The sequence below is a fragment of the Anarhichas minor genome, unplaced genomic scaffold (assembly GCF_050575085.1).
Source record: "Anarhichas minor isolate MPS153535 unplaced genomic scaffold, ASM5057508v1 ptg000045l, whole genome shotgun sequence".
Classification (NCBI taxonomy): Eukaryota; Metazoa; Chordata; class Actinopteri; order Perciformes; family Anarhichadidae; genus Anarhichas; species Anarhichas minor.
Genome location: NW_027466491.1, coordinates 7,077,646 through 7,099,644, shown reverse-complemented (window position 1 = coordinate 7,099,644; position 21,999 = coordinate 7,077,646). Strand labels below are relative to the sequence as shown.

Below are 21,999 nucleotides of genomic sequence, written 5' to 3'. Positions count from 1 at the left end.
GAAGTGCAAACAGTGTTTAAGGAATGAAAGAGCAAAGGGAGACCGGTCATTATGTTTGCCATTGTGATCCGTAATTACACAATGAATAAGCGGGCTGACTTTAAAGCACAATCTCTCTCAGACGGTTTGGGAATTATTAAGGCGGAGAAAAATCATCAGCCAGGCACAAACAGCTCAGACCTTCAGTCACTTTTAGAGGGTGTGCAGGGGCAGCATCACTAAACGAGGCCCAGAAGTACGTTGTTACATCCGTCAGACTGAATGCTGCCTGCATACTGTGTCACCGTGCACCATCTGACTGGACTTCTTCTTCATTTTATGTTTGAAGCAAACAAAAGAAAACATGTGCGTATGTTTGCTCAACCTTTGCACAACTCACTGCTTCCCACATCTGAGCTGCCTCCATTCAGACACATTGTAAGTAGTTTGCTACGGAAAGCAACAAAAAAAAAAAAAAACATCTAGAGGTGTAAAAAAACAAAGTGTGTGTTGAACTAACAGCACTATAAAGTCCCACCCAAGCGGCTCAGTATCACTGTGTAGTGTTATAGCAGTGTATAGACCCTGAAGAAATATCTCTATAAATATGACTCCGTGTACTATCGATGGTCACAAAGACTGTAAGTGGAGCAACTATTTTTATGAAATGCAACACTATGGATATATTAACTTTTGCAAAAATCTTGTTTACCTGTATGATATTCTGAAACGCTGTCAAAATAAAAGAAACTCTTGACACGACGTGAAAGATTTATTTAGGACGTGCTGCTGTGTGATTCATTATTAAGGGTGTCTGTTTGAGTTAAAGCATGCAGGTCACATAGATGGGTAAGGCTTTACTGTATCTCCCCTGTTCAGCACTTATTAGCAATTTATACATATATATATACTGCTTATTACACACTGTAATGTGTTCTAAACTAGACTAAAAGTAGTAGACTCACTGAGGGGGAACTGACCTTCATGTGTAAAATCTGTGGAGTGCCCCTTTAATTGAAGGTCTACTTACTAGATCACTTTCAGGTGATTCTCATGGCCTTCATCAGCGAATATAGTTTCGCTAGTCAAGGGGACAAAATACGTTGTGAGCAGTGTTTTGTGTTTTTCTAAGGAAATACACAAAGATTGTCAGGAAGTTATTTTTAAAACTCCTTGTGAGCTTCTTTCTTCTAATGTTTGTACCTTTGTAGTGTCACTATTTGGCCACATGGGGGCATCTGGTAAACCAGGTGAATTATAGAGGATAATACTTGAATGGCCTGAATGACTTGATTTTTTCAAGGAGGTATTTGGTTTGCATATACATACGTAAAAAAAACATTTAAACGCACAAAATATAACTACTAATTGTCAACCTGGTGCACGTTGAATAGAAAATCCAATGTTTCATACTTTGTGTGCACATTCTCCAAATCTCCACTAGAGGGCAGCATAGATCAGGCATGTATTTCCTTGCCGTTTGGTTTCATCATTGTTGAACTTACATAAAGTTATTAGTCAGACATTTCCTCTTTTATCATCCAGTGTGACGTGTCAATACTGCATACACAGTAAATGATGGCCCGATGGCTTTAATGATATATCTCCAGCTCTTGTGTCTCAGGTCGACCTTTACATGACCTGCACGGCAGCTTTGGGAAATTGAAAACACACTGGTGTGTACGCTTCCTCCAGTTGACGTTGTGGTTTTCACACGTACATCCTGTTGCAATACACATGAAAAACATGTGAAATACTGATTGCAATTTGCCTCACGGCATTAAGAGGTTGTCAACATGCTGTATTTATACAGAGACCTTGTGCATCAGACAGACAGGAAAAAGAAGCACCGGGGTGAGAGATGAAGCGCCGCGGGAGCCGGAGAACGAGCTCTCCTGCAGAGGCAGCGCTGGTCGGGGCGGCCTGCTGCCAGCTGGATGCTGCCTGTGTCCTCCACAGGGGAGAATCAACCCAGAGCTGCACTCAACGTCTCCATCGAGCTCAGTGCAGACTGCTCTGCTCTCTCTGAAGAGACACTAAGCCCGTTAAGAGTTGAAGAACAACCTCTGACTCGTTTATCAAACGGCACTCAAAGGAAATAACTCCCAGTTTAAAGGTTGTTGTGCTCAAATCAGACGCACACGCATGAGGGCCAGGGGGTTATATGACAGCTTTATGAGGTGAAACTGTTCATCTAAGCGGCACAAATGACAATTTACCCGTATGGCTGAAATCCCAGTTGCATCTGACAGCAATGTGCACACTAATGTGAATAACAGAACATACTGCACTGCAGAGATAACACAAAGTGCAATGAGTTCATCCTTCAAGAAGACTTTTTTGTATCGCACAAAAACAAAAATATCTTAGACAGCACCTCATGAAGGGTTTTAGCATCTAGGTCTCGAATTGCCTCACCTCAGCCTTTTTTATCTGAGGTGAGCAAGGAAATGTTTAGCTGCATAAAAGCAGATTCCTCTGTATCTCACTGTGTGTGAGGCCAGATGAGCTGAACACGAGAGGTCTGTTCCCTCGTCCTTAGTTAGCAAGATTTACAGAGAAAAAAGAATCAACTCATTTGGGAGCAGCACCGGTTTTAGAAAGTCCATTTCATGCTCGGTAACTCTGAAACCCAGTTTGAATGTATCACAGCCCTCACTGTTGAATTATATAATGCATACAGTGTGTCAGCCATGACTTTTGGGTTAAACATTCAGCAAACAAATTCAGCCTGGATCCTGTTATGGTGGTTGCAAAAGGCCTCTGAGGAAAACAAACATTTAAAGGGCCACAAATAACATGTTGCACAACAAGGACTACCTGTTGTCCTGGCCCGGTGTGCAGTCACGTCGTCGTTGCCACACATGCATGCATGCAACCTGTTCCTGAGGTGTGTCACCTTGTATTCATACTTTCACAGCTGATCGAGATTGATATTGTTGCCGTGCAGCTGTAGCGAAAAAGCAAACTCTGCCCTTCAGCTATGTGCAAGTGAAACTGTGACTGTGAGTCACAGTCGGAGCCGTGAGACTGAGAAGTAATTGCACCAACTCCCTGTTCTGCAACCAGGGAAGCGAATGATCTGCCGTGCGTGTTGTTTTATGTGGGTGTCAATAGAAAGGGCCTGCCCTCACATGATGGTTTAGCTGCAGAATGAACAATGGGTCTTTCAGTTTAACAGCGATCAATACACCCTTTTTTTATGTCAGGAGATAAATGGTGTACTGTTACGAATACTTTAGAGGCACGTAAAGTTGATCACATCAGTGAGTGAACATGGAGCATGTCCCGGTCTTTTATCTGATTGTATTGATTGTTCATGTCCAGATTTATGCTCCTCTGGAAACAAAAGGTCAAATTGGGAGCGTGTCAGGTCACAACACATTTTTTGGGGGATTATTCACAGGCTATAATCATTTTCTTAGATACCAGAAGGATTATACATGGATAGTATATCAAGAAACTCCATAGAGATATGACACAAGAATAATCTCTGAGGTTTTGCTTTATGAATTAGGAATTGGGTTCGATTTAATTCATAATTTTGCTCACTCATCATCATCTCACCTATCATCATCCTGCATTCTTCAGGCCCCAAGAAAAGACAAGTCTATGATTTAGTCAAAAGCACACTGTCTGTGTTTTGTCTTGTAAAGCATTCAAACGTCATATTTCAGTGAAATAATGCGTTTAAATGTGTGTTTGGCATTTGCGAATATTCTGGTGACTCAGAGAGAAATTTCCCATTAAATTGCTTTCCAACGACTCTACATCCAGTAAACCGCGTTAACTTCCTCGATTTTTTTTGGATGAAATTTGGCGTGACGCTCGCTCCGCACCCCACAGAACGGCGTGTACCGGCGGGGACTAGGGGAGGGCCCACGGGCAGGGTGACGCGCCCTGCTGACTCGGTGTCTCACATTGTGTGTGAGAGCTGTAGGCTGTAGGACAGACAGGCGGTCAGCGGACCCGTGGAAGTATTTCAGCAGCCACCTTCAGCCAGAGCCCAGAGGCGGCCCGGTGGGAGGAGGCAGAGAGTCCGCAGCTGCCGCGCACCGCACAGCGTCTCTCACAGCCGCAAGAGGAGCGCACCAAACCCATGTCTACGGTAAGAAGGATTGTGTGTCTTTAGTTTTGTTTATCGGGATTTGAGTGTGGATTTTGGGGAGCAGAGATGTGTCGTGGCACGCCGCTTGCACGGAGCATCTTTCACCGGGTTCTGTCGGTCTGTGTAGTCTGAGCATCAACACGCCGGGGCTGACGTCTCCCGAGCGCCAGTCAGTTGGTCAATTTAGTGTTTTTATCTATTTTATTATTCGTTTGTTTCAGTCTGAACGTGGGAGTTGTGTAACGAGAGAGAGGAGGCAGTTAGCGCGGATCTGTAGCCGCCTCTGACAGCAGGGCGGCGGGGTAGCGGGACCGCTCGAGCCGCAGTCAGTGTGGAGCAGCTGCGTTAAAGCCAGCAGCCGACACAGGAAGTGCGGAGCTGTGGCCTTCAAAAGAAAAGCACGAGAAATATTGCATTTAAAACTAAAACCACGTTATCACACATTAACTATTTTACAAGAAGACCCTTTGAATTTGACTGTATTTGTCCCCATCACCCCAATTAGAGTACTTGTAAAGTGCCTTGAAAGCAACGCTGGATTCATGACTTTGCCAGGTTTTGCTTAAACTTTGAGCCTTTGGCTCTTTTAACATCCTGGACATGAGAAGTTTTCAACACTATTAGACTCAATCAAATATGACTTTCACCCAAAAGTACCAGTGTCCTCCTTCAAAGGCTCAAACCAAAATATCAAAACCGTTTCTATTCTCTTACAAGTTCGGTTTGAAAGAAAAAAGTAGTTGATTAATCTGAGTTGATTGACAGAAAATAAACTGTTTAGCTGTTGTAGCCCAAACAAAATAGCTGGCAGTTTAATCGACTCATCTTATTGTTGGTGCTTTTCCCCTCTTGCTTCACCTTTTTTTTGGTTGTTTTATTCTGAAAGGTCTGACCGGAAAATGTATTATAACAATATTTGTTTTTGGACCGTATCAGATGAAGAGCGCTGGCACGGATTTGTGAACATGTTCATTTCGTTACTTCACCCTTTTAGCTGTGAAAGAATAACAATGTTTGCGTAGAAATATGAGTCATAATTACAACCGGGAAACAAATCCACTGCCCCCCCCCTGTCATTTCCACTGTGTATGCGCGCGCGCCATGTGGAGGCGTTTGAATCTCCAGGCTGATGTAGTTTCCAGATCAGAAATGCCCTCACAGAGAACATGTGTGCTTTTTAAGATCTTGAAACAGAATGTCGCCTCCCATCAGAGCAGTCAGTCCTGTATCTCTACCGAGTTCTATTGTTACACTTTTGATTATGGAAGATGAACTCTACTGTAGTCTGCTGCATACTTCCTCATCTAGCTGCATTATCATCATAACTGCTGCATTGCTGTTGTCATACTATACGTACCACCCCCTCCTTTTTAGGGTGCAATGCAAGGGTGTCATGTCCATCCGAACTGAAATATAATCAGGAAGAATCAGAAGAAAAATGACGGTTAAAAGTGGCATTAATTGCTTTATTGTGTGATTTTAAAGTAGAGCTGCAACTAACACTTATTTTCGATATTGATAATATTCTTGATTTAATCGTTTTGTACATTGTTAAAATGTTTTAATTTAGAAAAACCTAACAGGAAACATCAGTCCATCACATTGTACATAACTGTGAAAAAGGGTGTTTTGATGCGCGATCGTCAACCTGTCACCATCTCGGCTACGAGTGTCTCGAGCTGATTTCTAAATCAGGATCACAAATATAGAGCTCTAATTATCATCACGGGATGATGAGCTATATTTTGCTCCCAGATAAGCGCTAGGTAAGTGGTCACACATGCTGGTGAATGTGTGCTCATTTATGTATTTATAGCCGCACTAAGAACGATCACATGCTGCCAGAGAGCCTTTTATTCTCAACCTGACTTCCTTCACTCTTCTGAGGAGTTTAAAGGTGTTTGATTTGATAACAAAGAACCGGGCAAGGTTGTTTTTTATTTTTTAGAAAGTCCCTATTTTGTCTCTCTCACCTCCAGCCACACCTGTTCCTGCAACAGTTCTTTCTTCATCCTTGTTGCAGGACTTTATACATATTTGAAATGCTGAATCCAGTCCTCCTCCTCTGAGCATTTCCATACCACAGAGAGTCGTCACGGTGAGTGAGTGCAGAGGCATGATGGGAGAGCAGCGTGGGAGCTGTTTTCTTCCTTGCATCTCCGCGTCCACTTGTTGCTCACAGTTTGAGAGAAGCCGTGTGGTGTGAGGATGTGGTCTTTGGGTGAGGGGTTTGCAGTGTGCTTCCTCCTCAGCGGATAAACAACCACTGATAGGATGTTAATCTCCTTTTATATTGTCGGTACAAGTGTGTGTGTGTGGAGGAGGAGAGAAACCCAAACCTTTCTCTAGCCTTAGCTTCTATCCTTCAATCAAAACGGCCGAGTCCTCGAAGATCAACTGAAGGGAAATGTCATCAGCTTAAAAGTCTCTGTGACATTTCAGGTTTCTACCAAGAAATGCAGCATTGGGACGAGTGTGATTGTCGGCCTTCATCGTGGCACAGCTCAGCTGAATGCTGACGCCATCACGCTAACGTTCGTGTAACAACAATGTGCAAGGTCCTCTAAAGAGCTCTGCAGGAATGAGTCCTAAAACATGGAAATGTTCGGCATATTTGCACTCCGGTTTCCTCGTCTCAAGGTCAATGCTTTTCTAACATTGTTACTTTAGCATGCTACCATTAGCTAATAGGCTGATGGGTGTTTTGCAGCCGTCTCTTGAGCTGTTTAGTTACATTGTCTCCTCGTTCACATTGCTTGCTTTGGCATTTCCACTTTAGTGCCAGCAGCGTGATCGGACGGCTTCACAAACAACACTGTAACTTGCAAATGTGGAAATACTGTCACAACAGGACGGTTCCGTCTGTGTTTACCTCGTAGTCATGCCAGTCAAACCGGTGCCGGAGAGCGAAACGGCTCTTGTGCATGAATTATAAATGTTGCAATTTAAGAGAAACACACTCAGTAAATAGAAAACAGGTGTTGAATATAAAAAAAGGTATGAAAGCTAAATCAGCTAAAAGTAGCACACAGTTTAGCTGTCGGCTGTGCCAGGCCACCTGTGGTTGTTTCTCGTGGGAGGTCCGGGTCGGTTTGAATCAGCATTTGGGGCAAACGTCTGTGGACGGTGAGGATGAACGAGCAGGAGAACGGGGCCAAGAGAGGGAGGGAGAGTGTGGATCACCCTGAGGACGGTCCTTTTAAAGAGGACACTGTTTGACCTTAAAGGACCAAACGAGAGTCTCTGCATGTTTTTAGCTTCTTAACAAAGAGAGTTGGATACACGTCTCTATTATTACCGTCTACCCCAGTTTGACCTTGTATAGTGACCATTACTGCAACATTGAGTGAATGTTTCACTCTGTGATGAGCTGGCGGTTGTTGCGACTTCACTTTCTTGGTAACCGTAATCTGTTCTAGCGTCTCCAGAAACATGATTCTGCAGGTGGTTCAGCGCTTTGGCTATTACACGTTTGTTTTTTTTTCCAAAGAATTGATGCAACTCAGTAAGCGAGAAATCCACACCGAGGCCTCGGGCGTCTTTGCACACATGGATACACGAACTTGGACACGTGAGGGTCTACTGTGTGAGAGCAGCGACCCGCCGGGTGAGAGGCGGACGTTGCTCGGTTAAAGTGGCAATCCAGAAGATATCCGTTGAATTTCTATTTGAGTGAAAACAAAGGAGTCTGTGGCTGCGTCCGAAATCTCATACTAACGTGATATTTTTCAGAGTTGTGCGTATATTTACATTTTGTGTGTGTATACAATGGAGAAAAACTGTAATACAGCATTTTTTTTCCCCAGAATATTATCTAGTTTGTAATACTGCACATATATAGATGTTGCAATACTTTCACAAGTAGCTCAGTCTGCATTGTGTTACGTGCTTCTGCGGTATATGGTGACTAAACAGGCATTTATTGAAACGCCTCTGACATTGTTTCATATAAATTGCATAACACAGGAAGTGAGCAGTAGCTCTTTAACACAATAAACCAAAAGGTTCATAATAGAAACTATCCATACACTGCAGGCTTCTTCTATTCTGTTGGATATCAAAGGCTCCATGAAATGATATCTTTGCTTCCATAACATGATGTTTTTGTTGAAACACGATATTTGGCGTTGGATACAAACATGAAAATGGATTCCTCTTATCTGTGAACTAGTCGTTGTGAGTTAAGGAGGGAGAAGATGCTCTGAGTCGATAGAATGAGCAGGTTGGGTTTCTTAATCTGAACCGGTGGTTTATTGTACAGGATGAAACCAGGAGTCTGTAAAAGAACAGAGCTGTTTCACACTTCATCTGTTCGCAGGTTTGTTTCTGCTAATGCTTGTGAGGACAGAGTTAACATGACATTGAGAGCATCGGGTGACGATATGGATTGATCTCGACATCATCGGCCTCAATGATGCAACTGAGCAATTAGCTAATTGCACTCCTGGTATTTTATTCCATTAAATCCCATTTTTCTCTAAAATGGTCAGAAAATGCAGCAGGTTCCCATATTTGAGAAGCTGCTGGAGCCAGAGAGTTTGAAGTTGACATAAAAGATAGTTGGATTATGAACATATTTGCAGATAGTGTTGCTGATAATTGTTTTACCATTTCAGCAAAAGTTTAACTTTTTCCAGGAAGCGTGTCCCTTTTGTTTTGGTCTTTTGAAAAATGAAAAGAGATTTTCTGTTGACTGCATAATGCCGTAGAGGTCACACCGCACATATATTATCTTGTAATGTATTCTCTCTATCGCTGACCTTGTTATGGCCGTACTTTGTGGCAGTTAAAGTTGCTCTTGCTGTTGCAGGATCTGTTGTGGACGCTTGGTGAATACGACACCAAGAATGAACACAAAGTTCCTCATTTTGAACTGTTGGAAAGACTTTTTACTGTTTGTACATTTTTTGGGGATGTGAACTCAGACAAAACAATGTTCTCCATCATATGAGGCTGCAACTGGCCAACTGAATGCTTGAAGCTTTCATGTTTAGTTGCTTTAAGAAGGAAATATTTACAATTCTTCTCTCAAATTCACTCAATGCTGTTTGTCCTTTAAGCCACAACTCAAGGTTTTGTCTTTTTTTAAAGTAACAAGCCTCTGAGGCTAATTTGGAGTGATGTTTGTCTTGGAACCCATTAGTGATGTTTGTGGCAGCAGGGAGGCCCAACCTGGCTGTCTGTGTCTGGGACTTTTTGGACGAACGCCCAGCCCTCCACTGCATCGTCGGAACGGCCGTCAGCCGAGCCCACGCATATCTTCCTCCTCATACTTGTCGCTCTTTTCTTTCCTTGAGACCTGAGCGTAAATATCTAGCAGGGTACTTCCTGATTAGTGGAACAGAAGCGAGAGAGCAGGAGCTTATTGTGAGTCCTCCACGCAGGCAACACAATGCATCATACAGATACAGAAGAGATAAAGGCAGCGTCTCCCGGGCTAAACTGAACCGTGTAAAGGCGGATCAAAGGCAGTAAATAGCCTGCTTTTATCTGGCATTCACTGAAGCCCTTTAGCAAGTTGTCGTTGACAGTATGGCCTTTCATTCTACTGATGTGTTCCCCCTATAGGTCAAAGCCGTTACATCTTGCTTTTAGGTTATTGTGCTAAAACAAAAGTTGCTATTGCTGACGAGTCAGCAAAGAGTTGCCCGTTTACACATCCAGCAGACATGGAGCAACTAAGGCATTCATTTGGATGTTTCTCTCCATTTCATTCATTCAGATCCATTGCTGGTAATCTCGGGTTTGGTCTCCACCAGCGCCCGAGAAAAACATCTCTAGCTGCTAAACGCTCGCTCGCTAAAATGTATACAGTTGATAATTTGTCACTATGAGCTACGACTCCCACGTTAGAATTAGCCATTCGATCCACTGTTATTATAAGAATAGTGATTATGCGGCTTTAAGTCATTCATCAAGAACAATACTTTTTGCTGCTTTCAGCTTCTTTCATGCGACGTGTTTCTCTGTCAGTCATTTGAATATCTGTTGGTCAAAGAAAGCAACTTCAGTAAATGTTGACAGAAGAAATCCTTTAATTAATGAGTAATTAGCCAATTTAACATTTTGGATGGATTCTCACTATTTAGCTTCTCAAATGTGAGGATTTAATTCCACATCTTTCAGTTTCAGACGGTTAATTGGACAAAATAAGCCATTAAAAGACTTTAGGAACACTATATTGTGACTTTTTAACAGACTAAACAATGATAGGAATACGTAATCGGTGTTGACAGTAATCATTAGTTGCAGCATTATTAATGACTCCTGTGCAATAATAAGACTCTAGTTACCCTCTTATTGCCATTTCCAAATGAATCATGTTTACCACCTGTTCAAATGAAGCACAAGGGCATAAGGGCATCTCGCTCCATTAAAAAGTTACTATTTTACCTCCGTTTCGGACCACATCGGTCACTCTGGCAGGAAGGTATACGGCTCTAAGTGGCCACATCCTCACTCCAATCCCAGGAAGAGAGCAGCCTTCCTTTTTAATCTCTCCACCTAGCCTTGTACCCAGCAGACAGCCAAAGCTGATTGCATCCTCTTTTCCCCGAAACACACAAACACACACACACACGGTGTCCTTCTGGCTCAGATATATGTTCATCCACAGATATTGGCAGCAGCAGCACTCTGCATGTTTTGATCGGTCATCATAGAGAGAAGTTTGTTTGTCTCAGATACTATCACGGCTCTACTTGCATTAACTGTGTGTGTGTGTGTGTGTGTGTGTGTGTGTGTGTGTGTGTGTGTGTGTGTGTGTGTGTGTCACTTTCCCCAACAACCTTAAAAAGATCATGATGGTATCGTGTTTGTCTGCTAGCAGCGTGAAATCTGAAATAATCTGTGGATGGTTCATGCTTCTAGTGTTCAAAAACCACCAGTTTGTTTTCCACCTCCGGCTCTAATCTGCATACTGAATGGGAGGATGGATGAGATACTCAAACAGCTCACCGATTGACGCCAGAGCTCCCGTGTCATTAATTATGAACCCGGCTGTCGGCAGCACGAGGTGAAGCTATCGAGTAATGTGCGTGTGAAGTAGTGCATTACTCTTACTGCTGCTTGTTCGCTGTAATCCATCTTCGCTCCGGATATCCGTCACAGATATTGGTTTCTATGCAAGCGAGCGGGTTGTTGTTCGAAGACACGGACGAGTCATGAATTACAAGACGGGGTGTGGAGTTTATATTGTACCACAGGGGTTTCAGTTTTACTCTCATGCATATAAATGTGGCTGTGGCATGTGCAAAGGGGAGAGAGAGTACTCTATTATTGAACAGTCCTTCACCCCTATGCTGGCTGCTAGTGTCACAATATTAACAATATTATTTCCAGTATATCACAGACGTATCATGAGATGGCACGTCTATCTAAAATGCATGTTAGATACGAGGTCTAAACTTTGTACCTGATCCACAACAGAACCATGAAAAACCTTCCAAAGCGGTTTCTGCAGAGTTCAGTTACCCTTAAAAAATGCTTTAAAGGGTGTGAAGAGGTCTTATTTACCTTTACAAAGGTCTTCATTATTTTATCTCCTGCCATAGAGAGTCCTATCAGATATATAGATATATTTTTGTTGTTGTTTCAACAGTGGATTGTGAGTGCAAGAAGCTGTTCAACACTTTATTTAGGAGACATTGTGGTTTAGTTACTGGAAAGAGTGAACAGAAATCCAAGTTAACTGGGACCCAGTGTGGACACTGCTCACATATTTAGGTATTTTCTACCTTTTCAGGCTTTTTGTGAGAAAATGAGACACTTTAAGGATACTGGGCTTCAGTATTGATGAGTCATTCTTCTCTTTGTATCTGAGTTTTTCCTGAAGGTTTGTGTAAAAGTAACGTGTGCCTCATCTAGCCCTCATGCGTTCGTTCTGCTCTTCTGTACAAAGAATAAAGAAAAGAAAGCGCAGCATGGGATTGATACCATGATGACCACAGCGCAGGTTCATGACCTCTTGGCCCGGCCGCAGCTCTCGGGAGAACAACTGACCGTCTGAGTCAGGTGTAAAGTTACAGCACAGCACAGAGAGGCTCTGTCACTCCCAGACCGCTGGTGTAATTACAGAACCCCTCCGCCATCAGACGTAATGTAGACAACGCACTGATGCACCAGTATGCAAACACACAGAAACATAAGCTCTCACACACACACACTGACTCTCCTGTGGTCAGATATCTGATACTGAGCAACAACCTTCATGTGCTGATTCGAATGTGAAAAATTAAAGAGACACTGCTTAAATCCTTGAAGCCCACAGCTAATATAATTAGTTCTAATGAGATTAGCCTTTAGCTTACTCGTTAAAAAAAAAATTAAGTGGTTGAGAAGATCTGCTGGTTTTTGTGCCGTAATGCAATCTGGGATAAGAGCCCCTAAAAGTGCTGTTCAACTACGTGGGTTTGTGTAAAGGGCCAATGTCACAACCTCCTGGAGCGGGGGAGTCGCGCTGGAGGATGCTGGGAAAGATGTTTCATAGTGATGCATCTTTATGGATTGTAGTATGTGACTGGTTTCTATAGAGAGGCGAAGCCCCGCCCCCTCCGATGAACCCCAATGGAATTTATTTCGGATTTTTTTTTCCGGAACAAGTTGTCATGGTGGACGCCGGGACGGGTGAGACTTGATCCCTTTATTGTAGCCAAAGAGTTGTTAACTCTGTCATCACTGTTATATGTTTGGTAATCTGAGAGCTTGACAGGCGTAGCAGCAGTAACCTCCAAACAATCAATTTGACAAGTTTTATCACTAAGTCTGATGAACTCCGCTCCTTTTTCCTCCAGGAGCTCATATATTTTATTAATCTAATCTCATGATCGGGTCATCACCCGACCCGGGACTCGTTCATTTCCTCTCTTATCTCCTGTTCCGCTTCAGGAAGGAGCTGTGGATGATCATCATGCCGAAACAACGGTTGACCTACAACTCAATACTGGGCCTGAACGCATCCTTTGTACGCAGACGGAGCTGCTCACCTCCTGTGTGTAGACACGGTGTTGGTGGTGGTTTCCGTTCTGGGAGTCTTGGATCCTGGATAAGACGAGACGTGTTTGGCCCCCTGAGACCTTCCTGTCTCCTGGCTTGAGTTCACAGGTTGGACTCGTCTATTCAGAAGTCTCCATGTTGGCACCAGGATGTAGAAACGCCTGGTAGTACACTTAACTCCGCTTTCTAGGTTGTTTTTGTTTATTTTACAATGTTGGCACTGTGTTATTCAGTGAAAGGCACTGACTTCTCCTTTGTGTTGCTTTGCACTGGCATTCAAGTCGACTAATGCTGCCTTAATTGTTGACTGCATTTTGCTCTATCTATTCCCCCTCCCTCCCGCCTCTGTCGGCTTTTGTCCATTGATAATAGTCTTGGCCAGCGTGCAGCTGTAGAGCTCCATGTTTGCCTGTGTTTCCAGCAGCACACAGCTGACCCACTAATAGAGGGGTTGTGTGAGGAGAGGCCGGAGGCAGCAGAAGGGCTGCAGAGCTGCGGCTTAAAACAACCGGCCTCCGACAAACAGCATGGACCTCCCGCCGAGCGAAGCTTTGAGGAACGCAGAAAAAAAAAACTCAGTCACAAGAAAAGGAAGCATGAAATAAGGCCGGAGTGCTGCAGCTGAGCCGCACTCTTCAGCCTCGAGCATCTCCAAACTTTTTGAAACGACCCCGAGTGACTTTGGACATGACGCAGTCAAGATGGCTTCATAACCTGAGAAGCTGGTCCCTGAAGGTTTAAGTGCTCGTTCCTTGCTGCCCAGTGCTTTGACATTTCTCCTCTCGAGTCGTAATGCAGACTGTAAAAAGAACTCCGTCTTGTTCATCAGTGACAAACACGGAAAGGTTAATGCTGACACACGTCGTCTGAGCTTCATTCCGCTTGTCCTTCACTCTGCGTATGATTGACGAGGACGACGGCAGCCAGACAGTCCTTCACGACTGTCTGGCTGCCGTATCGAAAAATGGAAAATGATTCCCACCGGGCTCGAAAGTAACAGTTGCCGTTGGGATCTATTAACATATTAAAAAATAGGGACAGCAAACAGAAATTGAGATTGGAGGACATCTCTGAAAGTAGTGATGATGGACAAGCTGATGTTGGTGCCCAAAGTCCAAGACTTCAATGCTGAAGGGCCGATGGATCCGTGGTGGGAATGAGACTGTTTCATAGAACATAAAAATAAGTTCCTCACAGTAACTTTTAGATGATGTGTAACTGCATAGCATCTTAATAAGGCGACTAAAAATGGCAACCATATTTTCAGATATGTGCAGATGCCATATTTAAAATGTAGGGTTGAGCCCTGACTCAGCCCCAGTAATCGCTGTGGGACTTCAGTATCAAGCGGCAGAAACTGGACTCTTTAACGTAACCAGTTTAGCTCCGGTTTCCATGTTGGCTGGTAGCCGCGGCCTGGACATAATCAGCCTAACTGACAGGCAGAAGAAGAGGCGTTGTGTACACCCACTACTGCATTCTTCTGAGGTTAGATATGTGCCGGGTCCATTCCAACACTTTTTCAGCTGCAGGAACATTTCCATTGTCTGGCGTTAATCCGTGGTGACTTTCAGGCCCCCTGCTCTTGTCCTTGTGTCCACAGGGAATCTCTGTGAAGCACAAAGCTGGAATGTCGGCAGAGGACCTTGACTGACCCTTTTGTATTTCACCGTCTCTGCATACGGAGTACTAAATCTGCAGATATTACCTTCTCTGTAAATTATAGATCCAGATTAAAGGGATTAACTAATCCGTCAGAATCTGTGTAAATGTAAAGCTCAGTGGACTTTGCGTTCAGCTTGAAAGTCGGGCCTTCTTGTTCTGTGACGCCTCTTCTCCACTGCACACCAGTGACTACGTCAAACATACACAGATTGTTTTTTGTGTGTGTGTGTGTGTTTAAGGGAGTGTAATTCAATATTGCAAGCACAGAAGGAAGGAAAGCAAGCTAATACAAGACTGTTTTGTTATCTGGGCCACGTTTGGCTCAGTAGGATTTGATTTCCGTCGTCTGTCTTTGGGGCAGACTTGCCGGGAATCTCAGTCCAGGAGAGAGGATGAAAGAAGCAGACGGCAGGGGGGGAAAAAACTCATCTTGTGTACAAATCACAAGCTCGACTGAGTCATTAAAAGTGCCGATCGAGAGACAATCTTGGCTAAATGTTGTGCTTTTGTTGCCAAGTTTTACAACTAAACACCGTCAGCCCCTTTGTTTTGTTTTAGTGGCTGGTTGGCAAATGTTGCGCTGCTCCTATGATTGGTTTAGGAAAAAAAGAGGATGATGCCAACCAGAGACAGGAAGCTGTCATCCTGTCTTCAAGATGTATCGCTGCATCGTCTTCATGGTCACACACACAAATGAACAGCAACATTGGCAGCGTGGTTTGCGAAGCTTTTAGCCCACACATCCAGCACAATGATCAGAGAGACACACATGCCGGCTCAGAGCTGTTGTCTAAAGGGATTAAAGATAAAAGTCTCAGACTGTAAATGTTTGGCAGCACAATATAGCATTCAAAATAACGCATACAAATCCCCTTTTGTTCTATGTATAAGGCCATATAGTTATGAATGAGCTGTGCTGCTTCCCTAAAAAATACCAACATTACTCTTCCTAACTGGCTTTCACGAGTTCACTTTTTCATCACCCCCAAATTGTATCTTAAATCATACATTATCATTTTTTGTCATATTCCCAGCAGAGATGTTTAGTAGGGTTAGTTTTGATGATGTGAACATTGTCACCTTTTTCTGAAAGAGTATCTGACTTTAGGGCAAAACAGTATTTGTCAGTACTCGTGTTGATACTTCTACATCTACGGCGGGTTTAACCATAATCTCACCGTGATAAACTTCCCATGCACCCACTCATTTCCTGAAGTGGCTATAAATGCCTGCTGGAGTATCGTTGTGTGTGTGTGTGTGTGTATGGGGGGGGTCTGGCAGCACACTATAAGTGTAAAGGAAAATAGTCACACGCGTAGTCTTCAGAGTAGTGAGAAGGTGTCATGTTGAAACGTCGGTAATTTATGAAATATTTAAAAAAAGTTAACACTTGTGCTTTCACCGTGATCAGCACCTCTCCAACACTGGTGTGTTCCCCCTCTCTCGCATCCTGAAAGAATGGCAGCCATCAAATTATACAAAGAACTGCAATGAAATCCACAACAACGTCGTCCTCTTCTTGTGTCAAGATTTGCTGCTTTCGCTTGTCTTGCAGTTTATGTCAAATGAATATTATCTTTAATTGTAGTTTGGACAAAACGAAACATTTGAAAGTGTCACATTGGACTTTGAGAAACTTACAATTTTTGTTCTCCAAACAATTATTTTCTCGACTCATTAAATATATTAGCAGATTAAGCAGTAAAGAAAATAATCATTAGTTGCAGCCCTAGTTTATCAGAGGGCTTATACTACATACATTTCTGCAAAAAGTAGTGATGAGGTGTGAGAATACCTCACAACATGAGCACATAAAACCAAAGCTATCACAATGTACTACTAGGGACAAGTGGGAAAACATGTGTTTAGTAATTTAGGTGAATTGACGGTTTAACCCACAGTTGCCCCAAATTTTGCCCAATCAGGAAGCTCTGTCGTCATCAAGTTAGAAATAAAATAAAGGCTAAAGAGCCAACAGGGATTTTTTTCAGGATCAGGGCTTTTTTAGGACCTGGCCGCCTGCCACTGCTAAAGCAGCAAACGCAGCTCCTGATTCATGGTATTGAATTGGCCCAAATAAGCAGGCGCAGTCCATTAGACCAGTGATTGATCCAATTAAGTTGCCGTAGAATGAGTGTGGCAGAAATCACTGGAAGAATGACACAGAATGCAAGTCTGGGTCTCTTTATCTTGAGTTAGTGTGTATCTTAGCAGGTGTGTGAGCCTATTGTTTGAGGCATTCTTGATTTTGACTGCGTGTCAACGGCTGGAGATTGTTGTGTAAATGTTATGGCTCACCAGCAAGGCCTCCAGCTAATGTTGGCTTGGATCTGTCGCCATATAAATCTCATCATCATGCAAGGATAACCCTGAGTCAACACGGACGAGCTGCGTTTCGGAGAAACTCCCCTGAGACCTTGTGGAACGAGAGAGATTACACGAACAAACGCAGCGACGGCTGGATGTCATGCGACGTCTCCAAAACAAGCTGGAAGTGTCCTTGGTGTAACTTTGGGAGCAGATAGAAGATTGGGATATTGACGTAGAGTGTGATTGTAGTTGTACATCCTGTGCTGTTGTGGTGGGTCGATTGTGGAGACGTAAGGTCACAGTGTTCCACAGTGTGTGTGTGTGGGTTCGTCCATGTTTGAATAATAAGCTGAATGCCTCACTGTGTGGAAGTGACTGGGATCTTTTTTTTTATGTGTAAGCCTTGACTTAAACTTAGCTTTACTAATTTTGTAAAAGAAAGTTCAAATGTTTTTGTTTTCTCTATAAATAAACATCCTGATAATGACAAATGAATGCAAAATCATTTCTCAGTCTCTCTCCGCCTGTTTGAATATTCGTCTTATTTGCATACTAGTTGCATGATGTTTCTCCTGGCAGTGTGAATGTCAGAACAGAGAGATAACCACAGGTCCATGTTTTGAATTTGTTGAAATGTGGGTTTTTTTCCTCCACCAAATATACATCGAACTGAAGTCATTAACATTACATTCATGCAGAACTTCTCTTTACAACCTTTACCACATACGTCTGATTCACAGGTCAGGTTTGAGCTTCATCACTGAACCTCACTGTGTATTCACAACACACAAGTACTTCCTGATGCTGTATTTAAACCACCTCCTGCTTCCTGTACAGGAGCGGTCTGAGGACCGGGACCTCGGCGGGTTGGGAGAGCAGGCAGCAGACGGACAGACCCGACTGACGGACATCTCCAGCTGCACAACGGGCGGCAGCATGGCGTCCATACCGGAATACTACGCCGGCAAGAACGTGCTGATCACAGGAGCAACGGGCTTCATGGGCAAAGTGCTGGTGGAGAAGCTGCTGAGGTCCTGCCCCGAGGTCAAAGCCCTCTACCTCCTGGTCAGGCCCAAAGCCGGGCAGTCCATGCAGCAGAGGGTCAGCGACATGATGACGTGCAAGGTGAGAGCTGAAGGTGTTCGCTGATGCTTTGACTTCACTGTTACCCAACTTCATCTCCGGCTATGCAAAGTTACATGGAATTTACCGGTACATTAGTTTCTCAAGGTTGAGTACATAGCAATGCAAGTTAAGTAAAGTACGACTCCCAAGGTGCATTGTGGCAGAGATTATCCAATCACTAAGCTTTGTATTCTGTCGTGTGTGCTGCGAAAGACGAGTGGAAGCTCTTTAGAAACCTGACAACACAATCTGCAGCTTAAATAAAGCTTCACTTTCAGATTCAAAGTCTAATTTTGATCAATTTCAACAACTGCGGCTTCTTATTTTGTTCCCACGTGTTTTGAATTTGCTACAGCTGTGATGGGAACATCTGACTGGCCGTTTTTTGAGAAAGTTGAACCATTACAGCATCATTTCTGAGGCCATAAAACCAGGAGATGTTTGGACATTTTGGCTAGTGGGGCTGTTGATTCAAATCATCATTCAAATCCAGGGTTGTTCGAATGGCATTGCAGCTGTACGTGTGTACAGAGCGATGGAAATTTGCCTGTGAGTAAACAAGCGGCAGCTGCTGTTGCCATGGTGAAGCAAACTTAATGACCCCAAAACAATATTTGAATTTTAGCAGAGACACGAGGCGTCGGAGAGCGAAATGAGGAGTCTGATCAGGAGTCGTGAAAGGTTAACTGAACTGGACGGTTTCTTATTGAAAATACTGACGGGGAGAAAGAAGAGGGTGGAAAGTGAGTAGAGGAAGGTTTTAGGACAGAGGAGGTGAGGAAAGGAAGATCAGGGGAAGGGAAGGTGAGGGAGGAAAGACAAAAACCAGGGGAGGGGAGAGGAGTGAGGATGGGGGACGAGCTCCAAATATGTGTGCGTCAGCTGCATCGGGCCAAGCAGCAAAGCATGACTCAACGAAAAACTATTTTGGACTCGATGAGGAGCGAAGCATTGGGTGCGTATTGATGTGCTGACTAGCAGCTGCTCTGGTTGGGTGTTGTTGGCCTCAAACTGTCGGCACACTTAAGAAAATCACACTTTCACCGTGTTCCCCTTTCTCTCTCTCTCTCTCTGGCTCCCTTTTTGTAATAGCATCTATTTTGTTCCGCTCCCATTGAACCTCGGTACTGCATTCATTACTCTACTCACTACTTTCGAGCACTTGTGTTTCTTTTTCTTTTATCTCCCCTCCTTCCGTCAAGGTGAGCGCGACGCTTCAGTCATCCGGGATTGGTAGAATATACCTCTCACCATGTAATTAGTTCACTCAGTGCTGTTGAAGTGCCGGTTCACACCCTGTCATTTCTGCACATCAGAGTGGGCGACAGAGATGGATACAAACACCTTTTTTCCAAATCCCTGTTCCTGTTCTGCTGCAGCTTATTAAGGTAGCACATAAGCAGTGATAATCAAACTTTTATTGCGTCTGCGACACAGCAGCCACTGGTGAGCTCTGCAAAAGATGTAACGGAAGACAGAAGGAGAGGAGAAAAGTTTGGTTAACAGTGGATGATGATAGTATTTAAGACACTTCAACATGTTATTTAACTGCTGCTACCGTTTGCAGTACCTCCCCCTCTTGACAAGTTTCCATTGGATTTTTGCATCACTCTTATCGTGTCCTCGGCTTGACGCTCTGCCAAAAACAAACTACCTCGCGCTCGACCCGCATTCAGAAGTGATGTCATTAATTTCCATGACCGAGCCTCGAGCTCCGATTGGTATTCATGCGAGTCCCCGGGTCGGTATTATTCTATTCAGAATCGGCATAATTCATGAAGGAGAACAGTGGGGTTTTTTTGTCTCCCAAGTAGCCGCTCCTCTCCATCCTTCGAGCCAGGCCAGTATCTTTCTCACCACCTGTTGCTAGGAAACGACCATCTGATCCGTCCCATGGTGGGGTTTTTTTTTTTTTTTTTTTTTCTGAGGATGCAATCAGGGGAGCTGCCCCGGGCGGGAAAAAAAGAGACGAACGGATAGGAATCACATTGTCTGTGTGCATCTCCACTGCAGCGACTTTGACATTGAAGCGCCGTCTGCCTGTTCGGAGGCTACTTTGATTCAGTGGGAATGTTTAGACGGCTGCAGGCCTTTTTGCTGCGGTGCCAAGCACTGAATGGCACGTCAGGCACTTGATACAAGTAGGCCACTGGGTACACAAGGCCTCTCTCCTGCTCAGTGGCATGCTCCCCCACCACCCACTAGCGGGCTTTTGAACCCAGTAACAGTCGGTGCAGCATCGGTGCAGCATTTGAACCCAGTAACAGTCGGTGCAGATATTCATCTTCAAGCTGAATAATGTCTTCATGTCTTCTGCAAGAGAGGGGATGCATGTTTGTAGGAGGCTTGCTAAGTTGTTGTGCATGTTAGACACACACGGATGCACAGCAGGTTTATATACTGTATCTACGAGCGCTGTTGCACTTACTCACCTTCTAAGTTTCTCTTTTTCTGCAGTAGTCGCTGCTAAACAAGCGGCTCAGAAGTAATTCCTTGAGGGAAAACAGCCAACTTCTCTGTTATTACAGGGTTGGCTGCTCTTTTAGTCGGGAGGCATCAGCATTTGGTCTTATTTATTTATAAAGCTATTTTACAAAAGCTCTTTCTTGTATTGTTAGCAGCCACTGTACCGGCTCAACCTGCAGGCAACTTAAGCTCCTACAGAGTGAGGAAGACATTTGCACCGGACTCTGACTCTCTGTGCTGAGGTGCTCCGCGGTGGTCAGTGCTTTGCCCATTATCACACTCTGATCCAACATGACTACATTGTTCTATTGATTTGCTCTTGTGTGCGTCCAGGAGCCGGGTGATCTCTCCAGCAGTATAAATATTCAAGATGTATTGATTCCTGCCGGCTCCAACAGGCAGCTCTGCTGTATGCGTTTCCACTTGTGGAGCTGCCTGAATTGTTAATGTCCGCTGTCCGTCTCAATCCTGAAGCAGGAGCGGACCAATTTCTGACCTGCTTCCTTCATTCAGGCTTCACTCGGGTCATTTGCTGTGTCATAGACGGGGACTCTGAGGAGTAGTCGAGGCTGTCAGACTGGCACATTGCGAGCCGGTTTCGCTGCTCATCTGTGGCATGCAATGCGGCAGGCAAGCAACCAATAGCCCTGCAACTCCTCCCCAGAGAGAGGGGCGGGGGGGGGGGGGGGGGGACCGATGCGTTTGCGTCTAATTAGGCCGCAAATTGACTCCAGTTCATGAAACAAATTAGCACATTAAACGTCACCGGTGAAGTCGTTAAGGGAGCGGAGACATGCGAAGTGAAGACTGGGTTCTTCAGGGGACTGTTGCAGCACAGCTCAGTGCCTCCACAGCGTGTGGAGATGCGTCCTTATGGCTCCACAGATATCTATAATATGACATTAAGACCTCTGAGATTCTTCTTTAGACGATCCAAGAGCGAGCCTTTAAAGGAGACATTAGGAATTTATGCATTCAGGTTCATGCTTGTATTTTGGGTTTCTACTAGAACGTGTTTATGTGCTTTAATGTTAAAAGATATATTTATTTCTTTCATTTTCTCATACTGTCAGTCTAAAAAAATCTTCTAAATTAACAGGAAATACAAGTGTAAATCTTTGTAATGCAGCAACAAATTGGTCAAAATGTAGACAGGGATTAAAATTCCAGTATATAATGTGTATAGTATTTAAACATGGGGGGGAATTGTATAGATCCTCCACATTGTCACCGATACCTGATCCAGATATTTGAGTCAGTATCGGCCGATATCGGTATCGTTGAATCCTTACACCTAGACCTGCTTTAGACTCTTTAGTCAGTGAAGTAAGTCACCCTTATGGGCACTTTTT

At 44.0% G+C, this 21,999-nt stretch overlaps 1 protein-coding gene across 1 annotated transcript in view; it reads left to right on the top strand.

Moving 5' to 3' along the window:
- The first annotated feature begins 3,894 nt into the window (after positions 1–3,894).
- LOC142971166 (fatty acyl-CoA reductase 1) overlaps positions 3,895–21,999 on the top strand; it is a 35,067-nt gene continuing 16,962 nt past the window's right edge. Inside the window, exons 1-2 of the mRNA XM_076111805.1 lie at positions 3,895–4,087; positions 17,894–18,181. Coding sequence (XP_075967920.1) covers positions 4,079–4,087; positions 17,894–18,181 — 297 coding nt within the window. The 5' untranslated portion in view covers positions 3,895–4,078. The remainder of the gene's footprint in view (positions 4,088–17,893; positions 18,182–21,999) is intronic.